The sequence below is a fragment of the Rhipicephalus microplus genome, chromosome 1 (genome assembly GCF_043290135.1).
Source record: "Rhipicephalus microplus isolate Deutch F79 chromosome 1, USDA_Rmic, whole genome shotgun sequence".
NCBI classification, from domain to species: Eukaryota; Metazoa; Arthropoda; class Arachnida; order Ixodida; family Ixodidae; genus Rhipicephalus; species Rhipicephalus microplus.
In genome coordinates this window covers 212,586,940-212,599,570 of record NC_134700.1, presented here as the reverse complement: position 1 = coordinate 212,599,570, position 12,631 = coordinate 212,586,940, and the positions used below count along the sequence as shown (strand labels likewise).

The 12,631-nt window shown below is 48.3% G+C and overlaps 1 protein-coding gene across 2 annotated transcripts in view; it reads left to right on the top strand.

Annotated features, from left to right (window-relative positions):
• LOC142806247 (uncharacterized) overlaps positions 1-12,631 on the top strand; it is an 87,624-nt gene that overhangs the window by 59,954 nt on the left and 15,039 nt on the right. For both annotated transcript variants that reach the window (XM_075891253.1, XM_075891251.1), the window contains exon 2: positions 11,019-11,243. In XM_075891253.1, the coding sequence (XP_075747368.1) occupies positions 11,113-11,243 (131 nt within the window). In that variant the 5' untranslated portion in view covers positions 11,019-11,112. The remainder of the gene's footprint in view (positions 1-11,018; positions 11,244-12,631) is intronic.

The window sequence follows — 12,631 nt, the reverse complement described above, 5'->3', positions numbered from 1 at the left end:
ACCAGATGGTATGCGAAGTCTCATTCGTCTCATTAGTTCGTATCTGTGGCTTTCTTAGATCGCGCTAGCCAGTGCCATCTGTCATCGTCAAAAACACGCGTGCACGAAGTGGCACGCGTGGCATCGTCGGGATGCAGAACTTTTTCGCCCCCCCCCCTCTCCAGGCATTCAGTGGCACCTAAAGTTCATATTAGAGAGAGAGAAGTCAGGTCAGAGGTCGATAGCCTTATCAGTCTTCACCGTAGCTCGGAAATTCTCGCGCGCGGCGAGGTTATAACAGAACTAATTTGGACAGAGGAAAGGAGACTCTCGCAGCTATTCCAGTGGTGGACGGTTATGAAAAGCTACTCGGGTTATGTGTGGTTCGCCGGCGTGCGCTTATGCTTGTCGGGCTGTGCACCGGTGGTGACGGCGAGACGGTCCGCACGCATTCGGGAAAAGTTTTCGAGCTAATCTCTTCAGCAAGTACGGGATAGACGGGCCGCGACAATTTGTCTTCTCGGCCAAACATGGCGCGCCGTCGGCACGCCCAGAGCGTATATATCCTCGCCATCCACTCCCCGCCTGCTGCTAATGAAGGCTCGGGCACGTGCCCTTGCTAATTAGAGGAGCCGTCATTATCTCTCTTTCCCCAGCATGCGTGCTTGTGTGCGTGCGAGTGTGCGCCTATTTGCGTGTGTGTGTTTGCGTTTGTGTGCTTGCTCACAGTGTTCGGCCAACCTTCGCTATCCAAGCCCTGGCGTTGAGCTTTAAGCAATCGTGACCTTGCGCAATAGATGAGCGCGGAGTAACATAGTAGCAGCATTTTTTTTTTTTGCCTAGTTCATTCAGGCTACTACACGTGAGGGTTTATACAGGAGCCGACGCAAGTTATCCGAGCTTCAACTCGTTGCACAGACGTAATTGCACCAAATCCAGCTTTGCCTCAGCGCTCAAAACGGAGAGAAAACGGCAATGAAGTTTATGCTGACGAAATTAAGCTGTTTCTTAGAGGTCCTAATGGGCTAAATTGGCATTCGTAACAAGGGTTACGCGTGTCACGCATTAAGAACGTATACAAGACGTCGACGTCGCAGTCGCATTTTTTTTCTCGATTGTTATGAAGTAAATTCAACGCTATGTCGCTATATCCTTATACCCACTAGCGAGTTTCTTGAGAGTCACTTAGCGACTTTTCTCTAGTATGTCATTAGGACACAATACAATGGCCTTAGCAGAGACACAAAGCAGCTGCGTTGTGTGTGTGTGTGTGTGTGTGTGTGTGTGTGTGTGTGTGTGTGTGTGTGTGTGTGTGTGTGTGTGTGTGTGTGTGTGTGTGTGTGTGTGTGTGTGTGTGTGTGTGTGTGTGTGTGTGTGTGTGTGTGTGTGTGTGTGTGTGTGTGTGTGAAAGAGAGAGACAAACCGAAACGGCAGCACAGATGAGACTCCTGGGGCATGAATCTTGCAACAATGTGCGCGGCTAATCCTGGGGGCTTCAAGCTGGCTTTCCAGCGAAAATCTCCTGGCCTGCTTGCGGCGTGTGCGTTATAAATTCGTGGGCTTCGTCCCTGTACAAGGCCGGGATGGCTCAGCGGTTGATGAGCTCGCCGGCTTATGTGCTCTTCCGAACGTCCTACAAGTTCGAGTGCTTCTCGCAAGCGGTCTTCGTTCGATCCGCGCATCGCGTGACTTCCAGAGGTTGGAATTCGCTATGCGTGGCTTTGCGTCTCTGCTTGCTTTTGCACGTGTTCGACCTTGCTTCGTGATTAAAAAGTAAGCTTTGATGTTTAGCGTCTGATAACTGCGCTGTGTGTTCTGAGGCCCGCCTGGTAGTGGAAGGCTGCTGATTAATTTTGGCTTCTTGAAATTTCTCGACGTACTTGTTTATAAACCTGATACGCCGGTGTTTCTATTCTTTTTATTATTTTTCCGTTTAACTGCCTTAACGAATTGCGGTTGCCATCAAGAAAAAAAAATGGAGCTGCCACATTAAATCCAACTAGATAATTCTCCTGCTTTCGTGCCACCGCGGTGTGTCTGCTTTTTGTGTCTCATTTTATAGCTTAGGGGTTAAGGCGTTGCGCTGTGAAGCTCGACGTCACGGGTTCGGTTCCCGATCACTGCGGCTGCATTGCATGGCTGCGGGGGGGGGGGGGACGCAACCTATTCCGTGTTTTTATATTTAGGTGCGAGTTAGAATACCCTGAATGGTCCAATTGAATCCGTAGCCCCCAAATGTCACGTGCCTCGTCATATCTTAATTTTTTCTTGTATAACTTCACGTATTAGGTCAGATTATTTTTTGTGCAGCGTCGCAAGAAGTTATATAGAATCATACAAGATCCAGGACGTACTTTGACTTAACTATCAAGTGTTTTTCAACAGGACATTGAATAAAAAATTGGTAGATACCATGCACCTTGGCAACAGATGTTACGCGAAACATGCGGAGGTAAGGCAGCTGTGTTGCAATTTTTTTATTGAGCGACTAAATCACTAAAGATATGTATACTAATGTTGTAAGCACATACATATTTTAAACAGTCTCATGTTTACTGTTGCGTAACGATGCCAACAGCAACCTGGATACCAGAAGCGGTCAGCTGATATGTAGCGATTTTGCCAGCGAGAAGGGTGGCCTTGAACACAGATAAGTGAATGAGCTTCAGTGGATGGCGCTTCGCTACAATCGTCGCTAACCCGACGGGACGGCTGCGAGATAAGTGCACGTATTGTACTGTTTATGAGATGCCAGCACTACCACCACAATTGACGTTTCACGAGTTACAGTCTACTTGAAAAGTACTACAGAGACCCGGCGTGGCCTTGTGGTAGAATGCTTGACTGCCCCGCAGAACGCCAGAGTTCGATTCCTGCAGGGACCATGGTATTTATTCTATGCGTTCGTTGGGTGAGCACTGCTGACGTCACCTTTCAGGGGCGAAGCTTTTTAGGGCCAACCTGGTTGGCGTCCGTCATGCTCCACAATACCCAAACCCAAAATGAACACCTACAAAACAATGAGAAAAAAATTCGGCCGATTCCACGTACTTGGGAATCGACGTTATGCGAAACATGTGGAGGGAAGGTGACCGTGTCGCAATTTTTCGTTGAGCGAGACGTCATGAAATGACGCTGAATATATACATACAAATGTTGCACGCACAGACCTATGGTGAAAACTTGCAGATGTTTACAACACTAATTGTTTGCACTTGCGCAACGATGTCAACTGAAACATGCGTATCAGCAAAACCAGAAGCTGATGATGTTACGGGAGAATAACTTTACTTTATAAAACGAGGAATAAACTCGGTGGTGGACAAGATGGCGCCCAGTTGGCTCACAGATCTGACAACATCGTCTTTCTCTTTGTCTTCTTCGTCGTTCTCATCCTACCGTTACATGATTTCCCCGGCGGCTGGAGCACCGACCCGGTGCTAATCAGGAGGCACTGGAGTAATACGGTTTGAGTCGCGTAACATGCACTACGTCAGTGTGAGGGTGAAGGATGGCGGGGTCCGTAGGGGTGATTTCGTATGTGACGTCAGTTACTTGGCGTAAGATACGGTAGGGACCTGAATAGCGTGGGAGTAACTTCTCCGAAAGTCCAACGCGGCGCGAGGGGAACCATAACAGAACGAGATCTCCGGGTGTGAAGTGGACGTCACGATGGCGGGCGTCGTATACGCTCTTCTGATTGTCCTGGGAGTCGAGTAAGCGTCGTCGAGCAACTTGGCGTGCCGCTTGGGCCTTCATTATTGCATCACGAGCGTACTGAGACTTGTCATTTAGTCCGGCCGGCAGGAGGGTGTCGAAAGGTAGCGCAGGGTCACGGCCGAACAACAGAAAAAAAGGAGAGAACCCAGCGGTGTCGTGTCTGGAAGAATTGTACGCGAATGTTACAAACGGTAACGTAGTGTCCCAGTCGCGGTGATCGGCGGAGACATACATGGAGAGCATGTCGGTGAGAGTGCGATTGAGGCGCTCCGTTAGACCATTTGTTTGTGGATGGTAAGCAGTCGAGAGCTTGTGTTTAGTGGCGCAGGAGCGGAGGAGGTCATCAACCACTTTGGAAAGGAAGTAGCTGCCTCGGTCGGTAAGGAGTTGTCGAGGGGCGCCATGATGTAAGATGACGTCCTCCAAAAGGAAATCGGCCACGTCAGTTGCACAGCTGGTTGGAAGGGCCCGTGTGATCGCGTATCGGGTAGCATAATCGGTTGCTACTGCAATCCACCGATTACCCGCAGCTGACGTAGGAAAAGGGCCAAGCAGGTCCACGCCAACACGGTAGAATGGGTCTTGTGGGATGTGCAGTGGCTGAAGACGTCCGGCCGGAGGGGCATTTGGTTTTTTCCGTCGTTGACAAGGGTCGCAGGCTGCAATATAACGGCAGACGTCGCGGTACATGCCAGGCCAGAAGAAGCGCCGGCGAACTCTGTCGTAGGTCCGTGACACGCCGAGGTGACCCGCTGTAGGTGCATCATGAAGCTGGGCGAGAACAGTGTGACGCAATTGAATGGGAACGACGAGTAGTCTTTCGGGGCCGTCAGGACGCATATTGCAACGGTACAATACACCATCATGTATTTCAAACATTCGAAGGGAAGGGTCGGGCCTCACCGATGTGAGCCTTCGGATAATACCGTCCAAGAAAGTATCTCGTCGCTGCTCGATTCCAATGTCATGAAACGCGGATAGAGAGAAAACGTCGATAGGAAGGGTGGTTTTAGAGGAGTCGCCGTCTGGAGGGTCGACAGGATACCGGGACAAGCAGTCCGCATCTTGATGCAGGCGGCCGGTTTTATACAGGACTGAGTAATCAAATTCTTGAAGGCGCAGCGCCCAACGGCCAAGACGGCCTGAAGGGTCTTTAAGGGACGAAAGCCAGCACAAGGCGTGGTGATCTGTGATTACTGTGAATGGCCGGCCGTACAAATAGGGACGAAATTTACCGACTGCCCAGACAAGTGCCAAACATTCCCGTTCGGTTATTGAATATTTTCTTTCAGCAGGCGAAAGAAGGCGGCTGGCATAAGCAACAACACGGTCTCGTCCTTGTTGTTTCTGGGCGAGGACTGCACCGATGCCATAGCCACTTGCGTCTGTACGAACTTCTGTTGGAGATGAAATATCAAAGTGGGCGAGGATAGGCGGAGACGTAAGCAGACACACTAGATTTTGAAACGCATCTGCTTGCTCAGGGCCCCAGATGAAGCCAGCGTCTTTTTTGAGAAGTTGAGTGAGAGGGCGTGCTACGTCGGCGAAGTTTTTAACAAAGCGGCGGAAGTAAGAACAGAGGCCAACGAAACTGCGAACGTCTTTGGTACAGGTTGGTACAGGGAAATCTCTTACTGCGCGTATTTTATCTTGATCAGGGCGAACCCCCACGGAATCAACGAGGTGTCCGAGGACAGAAATTTCACGACGGCCGAAGTGGCACTTTGCCGAATTGAGTTGCAGGCCCGCCTTACGAAAGACAGATAAGATTTTCGATAGCCTTTCAAGGTGCGTCGCAAAAGAAGGCGAAAAAACGATAACGTCGTCCAGGTAGCACAGGCAGATGGACCACTTGAAGCCGTGCAACAGAGCGTCCATCATACGTTCGAATGTGGCGGGCGCATTACATAAACCGAATGGCATCACTTTAAACTCGTAAAGGCCGTCGGGAGTGATAAACGCCGTCTTCTCACGGTCCATGTCATCAACGGCAATCTGCCAGTACCCAGAGCGGAGGTCAATGGAGGAAAAATATTTTGCGCCGTGAAGGCAATCCAGGGCATCGTCTATGCGTGGTAAAGGGTAGACGTCCTTCTTCGTTATTTTGTTTAAATGGCGATAATCGACGCAAAATCTCCAGCTGTTGTCCTTCTTCTTTACAAGTACAACAGGGGACGCCCAGGGACTGCATGAAGGCTCGATGATATTCCGAGAAAGCATTTTGTCGACCTCCTGTTGGATGATGCGCCGCTCTGCATGGGAAACACGGTAGGGTCTCCGATGGATGGGACTCGTATCGCCTGTATCAATCCGGTGCTTAACAACGGACGTCTGGCCGAGTGGGCGGTCGCCAAGGTCGAAGATGTCCCAAAAAGATGCAAGCAGGGAACGCAGGTCGTTAGCTTGTTCTTTCGGCAAGTCGGGGGCAATCATCTTGGTTAACACACTTTGGTCTGATGGAGGGGTAGACGAAGTTTTTTCGGCACTCGGGATGCTGTCATAACTTAGAGTGCAAATATGGCACTCTGCCGCCGGCACGATCTCGGCTAGAGATATACCACGAGGGAGGACTTGTGTACATAGTGAAAAATTCACTAAGGGTAGGCAGGATGCATTGGCCGTAATAGTGATGACGGTGTGAGGAAACGCAACGTTGTGCGAAAGCAGGACGTTAACATTGGGGGACACAATATAAACACCGTCTGGGACAGGTGGAACAGGGGAGACGCCTATGTAAGCTACTGTTCGTTGAGGGAGACGCAGGTGTTCTGTAGAACAAAGCCGACTTGGAGGGCAACTTGGAGGATCAACAACATTAGGTAGAGCGAGTTGCACTATACCGGCAGAGCAGTCTATCAAGGCCGAATGTTCAGACAAAAAGTCTTGGCCCAAAATTATGTCATTAGGGCAGTGTTCTAAAACATAAAACAGAACTGATGTGTGGTGTCCGGCGACGCTGACGCGAGCTGAGCACACACCAATTACGGCGACTTTTCCACCATCGGCCGTTCGGACCACAGGAGTTGGGCCAGGAGTAAGGACTTTCTTCAGCCGTGCTCTAAGGTCAGCGTTCATGATAGACACGTGTGCGCCAGTGTCAATGAGGGCTGTAGTAGGTACACCGTCGACGTCAACATTGATAAGGTTCTGATGTGCGGGCAAGGTCAGTAGAGGATTTTGGCATCGGGTCGGTATTGCAGCATCACCTCCAAGAGCTGCTCCCGTCAGTTTTCCGGAGGTGAACGCCGGAACGAGCTTGGGGACGGCGATCGGCGAGATGGGGGCGAGCGGGAGAAACGGCGTTGTGGCGAAGGGGAGCGGCTGGATCGGGGGCGCGAGGAATTCTCAGGCGTTAGCGGCTCTGTTTTCGGTGATGAGCGTGAATTCCAGACAGGTGGGCGATGGGGCGGAGGGTGAGGCCACGGAGCAGAGCTGGACCAAGCACGGCAGTGACGCGAAATGTGGCCTATACGACCGCAATTGAAGCATATCGGCCGGTCGTCTGGGGTGCGCCATACCGCCGGGTCGCGATAATGTGGGCTGGCAGAAAAACGTCGGTTGGGCGGAACAGTCACGGGTGGATTTGGTGTGGCGTAGTCTGGACGATGAATGGAGCAGACGTTTAAGCCGGCGTTGGCCAGTTCTTGCCTCACGACGGTCTGTATGAGAGAGACGGTGGCGTGATAGCTTTCGGAGTTGGGGGAGGCTGACACGAGTGGAGCTGCGGCTTCTATTTCCCGACGGACAATACGGACAACGTCACCGGGACTTTCCGTAGAAGGCAGGCGAGGGTCTTCGCATGTGGATGTTGCAGCCGTGTTTGGAAGCCGGGCAAACTGGTGGAGAACACGGCGGCTCTTCGCTTCTTCAAAGCGCCGGCATTCAGAAATAATGTCGTGGACCGTAGATGAATTCTTGAACACAAGAAGGTGAAAGGCGTCATCTGCTATGCCCTTAATAATATGGCCAACCTTATCGGCTTCGGACATCTGCGAGTCTACCTTGCGGCACAAAGCGAGCACGTCCTGAATGTACGTGAGGTATGATTCGGTGCACGTCTGAACTCGACGTGCGAGCTCGTTTTGGGCGGCGCGTTGACTTCCCACAGGCCTGCCAAATAGCTCCCGGAGCTTTTGCTTGCATAACTCCCAGCTAGTCAGTTCTTCCTCGTGCGTCTCGTACCAGACCTTTGCGGTACCTCTGAGATAAAAAATCACGTTGGCCAGCATGAGCGTTGGATCCCATCGCATACGTACACCCACTCGTTCGTATGACTTCAGCCAGGCTTCTACGTCAATGCCATCAGTGCCAGAAAAGGTACCTGGATCTCTCGGGGGCTCCAAGATGAGGGTTGACGGTCCAGTTGGAGAAAGCACGGACGTAGTTGGAGAAGGCACGGTAGTCGGGGAAGGGTCGGCATTGTTGACTGCAGTCGCCATGGGGGAGACCACTAGGCGCCCGCTACGAAGCTCCGTTTTGCGTGAAGTGAGTACCCCGCACCTCCCACCAATGATGTTACGGGAGAATAACTTTACTTTATAAAACGAGGAATAAACTCGGTGGTGGACAAGATGGCGCCCAGTTGGCTCACAGATCTGACAACATCGTCTTTCTCTTTGTCTTCTTCGTCGTTCTCATCCTACCGTTACAATATGAAGCGCTGATGCTGGCCCTGGACACTGCTATATAAATTAAATTCAGCGCATGGCACCTTACCACGATTGACGTTAGCCCGACGTGAGGGTTGTATCAAATAAGTACATGTGTAATGTTTATAAAATTGGGTACGCAGTACTGCAACCACTATTGACGTTTCACGAAGATTAGCGTCTATTTGAAAAGTAGTTCCGAGACCTGGCGTGGCTCTTTGGTAGAATTCTTGACTTCCACGCAGAATTCTTGGGTTCCATTCCTGCTGGGAGCCTGAAGTTCATTATTTGCATTCGTTGGCGGATCAGCGTTGCCAATGTCAGGCTTTTCTTAACACTGACATTTATTCTATGCCTTAGTTGGGTCGACGCTACCGATGTTGGGTATTGCTTAACGCTGACGCGTTAGAATTGTTCATGTGTGTTCTCGTCGTTCTGGGCAGACACTAATCACCTGTGGCATATACCCGCATACCAGCGGCACATACCCGCCCGTTGGCATGTGCCACTGTCTGACGGGAAGTGTTTGACCATGTACGCGACGGGATTGCGACAGTATTCACGTCTTGACCAGCGCATCATATTCGTCGAACCATCTTACCCTCCCAAGCTGATTTTGGTTCATGCCAAGTTAAGGGGGTGATCACGAGAGCACCCAAGCGTAAGCGGCTAGCTAGCTAGATAGATGGATAGATAGATAGATATATAGATAGATAGATAGATAGATAGATAGATAGATATAGATAGATAGATATAGATAGATAGATAGATAGATAGATAGATAGATAGATAGATAGATATAGATAGATAGATATAGATAGATATAGATAGATAGATATAGATAGATATAGATAGATAGATATAGATAGATAGATATAGATAGATAGATAGATAGATAGATAGATAGATAGATAGATAGATAGATAGATAGATAGATAGATAGATAGATAGATAGATAGATAGATAGATAGATAGATAGATAGATAGATAGATAGATAGATAGATAGATAGTTAGATAGATAGATAGATAGATAGATAGATAGATAGATAGATAGATAGATAGATAGATAGATAGATAGATAGATAGATAGATAGATAGATAGATAGATAGATAGATAGATAGATAGATAGATAGATAGATAGATAGATAGATAGATAGATAGATAGATAGATAGATAGATAGAACGTTCACCGGAGCTGGCTTCTCCGCAATAAGGGTATGTGTGAGGAGAAGCACGCTCTAAAACATTGAAATACATTGATTATTTTGTATGCATCGGCTTTACATCCGTGCTAAATAATTCTCCCCTTTGAGACAAGTGTAGTTCAACTGAATGTATAGGCTGCGATTAGTGAAACAGGTAGATCACATCTTTTAGCTCTCCATGTGCTCATTGCACTCATGTTTATTTAAACATTAGACAAATCATGTAGACTTGCACTGAGCCCGCAAATTCGTTTTTGCACGTATCACTTGCATACTAGTACACAAATATGTATCTTTAAATAGAACGTTGCCATCAAAATAACTGGTGTTTATACTGAAAACGAGCGTTGCATGAGCCACAATAGAACTTGGGTTTTATAATCTCAGAGGACGTGGGTTGAAGTAACGTGGTTATTAATACAGGTGTCGAGACAGCTGCAAGAGGAAAATAACTCGAGCAATTAAAATTATTCTGATTATCTTCATGTATCGAAATGTGGCTCAGATTAGGTGTGATGCATTGTGGTGGTTTCTTTATATATTTACTGGGTAGCCAGGCGGTTTAAGAACTGTCTAACATCCCTGTCTTTCCGTTTAATCTTTTCTTTTCTTTATATATTTCACGAAGGATGACTTTGTATAAAAAATCGGATTTTTCTTTATCGTGTGCTTGTAAATTGAGACTGAAGGTCAAAGCTAGACATTTTTTTCGTGTACTAAACTGGGGCACACGTCCCTGTAGCTTCCCACTCTTTTTTTGTGCTCCCTCTTTTCCTTTGTTTGTTATCTTAGTTGCTCCCCTTTCTGTTATGTAATCACTTCATTTGGTACAGTACCAGCGACGATAAAGAGCAGATGAGATTCCAGCCATACTATATTCTCAGTTCAGCTTACGTCAATGTAAACACTTTTGACTTCTCTGACTGCGAAGGCCGAAGGATAGCGCAACAAAGCGGAGTGACATGCGACCAACTTGTCGCTGGTTCTTGTGTGCTATTGTTCGAATCTAACACGACGCTGTTCGCCATGACATTCCTGGCACTTCTTACTTTTTATTTAGAACAAGGTCAATTACGAGTTCAGTCCCTGTCCCTTTGCCTATTTCTTCCCCTCTTGCTTTTGTGCCTTATTTGCACGCAAAGAAGCGACAGGTGCAACAACGTTGTCTGGCGTTTTTCGCTGCGTTTCTACAGAAAAGAAGGAGCGGCTGCTTGCCAAATTCCTTCTGAATAAGGAGTGAACCACCGCTGTGATTTTGCGTAAGGCAAACCCATACATACAACAGTCCAGAGGGCAACAGTCGACAGGGTCCGGAGAGCTCTTGTTTGCTTAGTGCGTCTCTCATATGAATATTATGGTTTTGGCATGTGGAACCCCAACCATATTTAATAATAATTATGTAATTTTTTTACTGTCAACTCTGCTTCGTGTCTCTGGAAGTGACCACGTGTCGTGCTCTGCAGGTGCCGCGCTGGAGCAAGTCGTGGCGCGGCCCGCCCATGTGGCCACTGGAGTGCGCTGACGTCGCCGGTGGTGGGCTGGTGACTGTGGCCGAGAATGGCGCACGTGTTGCTCCCGTGCGACGTGCCCACCTGGCCCGAAGTGGAGCGACACCTGAGCCAACTTCGGTTCGCACACTCGCCCGAGCAGCTGGTGGCCGACATGCAGCGCATTTACGACCTCTGCTGGTACCAATTCTGTATTCGTACACTCACTTTCAACACATCCGGGGCACCCTCGCGTGACCCGTGCACTGCGATTGCATTTTGGGGCACATCTTTCGTTACTCATCCGGAGGCTCTCGCAGCGGTACAATCAAGCAACTCATTTTTGTTCTATATAATTAGACGAATGAGTGCGTGCTTTTTCTTCTGTCCGTATGTGTTCCTCTGTTCTTATACCTTGCGTTGACTAACTTGGACCACAGTGCGAACGCTCTATGCCTTAACAAAAATTTAAAATGGTTCTAAATCTTTAAAAAACCTCTATGTCTCCACTGCTCCGAATACTTCATGTAAGAAGTGGGCTGAACGTTATTCTAGCTTTTTTAGTTCTCCCTGTGTTCCTCTGTCTGCAGTAACCAACAAACTTGACCTTCTCAATTTACAAGCCTTACTTCGCTGCCCCTCCTCCTTTTCTCTCTCTCTCTCTCTCTCATCTCTCTATTTCATTATGGTGGTGTCCCAGACAGAAAAAACTGGTCAACGTTTAAAAAGAAAAGTTACTGAGCTTACCTGAATATTAGCGTATGTACGTGGCAGCGGAAAATATTTACCCAGAAAGTTCAGCTAGCTAATGACCCTACTTTAATGAACATTTGCGACGTTTAACTACGAGAAGAAGAGAGCGAAAACGGTAAACAAAACTTCTAGTATGCATCTTTTCATTTCTACACCCTTCTCTCGTTTCTTCAAAGCCCAGGAAGCACGCCGATCAGGCGCTGCTTGTGCCATCTGTTCTCGCGTCTTTTCGATTTTATTCAATATACTGTTGACTAATCATCGCGTGAATGCCAATCCAGTAATATCTACCTCTGATAGTAATCTTCTTTTGCCTCTAATACACTCAGATTATAGGAGAACAACCACTTACTTTAGTCCTTTACCATATAACCGGCTCCCACAGGTTCTCCCTGATTTGCTGTTTTAGGGGAGGATTTTTTAGTTTAGTTTCGATATGGCTTCAGATTTTTTATTAAGTGTTTGTTGTTTCTATTGTTAGGGTATAACTCTTTAGTCGTTTCTCTCTCTGCCTTCCAGACCTTAATCTTGTCGCGCACCACGTTTAGCGTTGGCACAATTTCCCGAGAAGTACTCGTATAGCCTTGCGCCCTGGTACACGTAAAAGTTATCACCGTGTTCTAACAGCGCTGCCGTTCATGCTCGGCTGGCCCCCGCATAGCGTTCACCGAAAGCTATCAACACGCCAGCGCGCGCTTTCATTGTACTCTTATTAGTCAAAGTGCCAGAGTGGCTGTCTGCCATACATATAGGCCATCATCTTCTTCTTCCCAAACACGTGCGCTCTTCGCGCGCTTTCCCGCTGCGTCGACTTGTCCGACGTGGGATGCAATAGC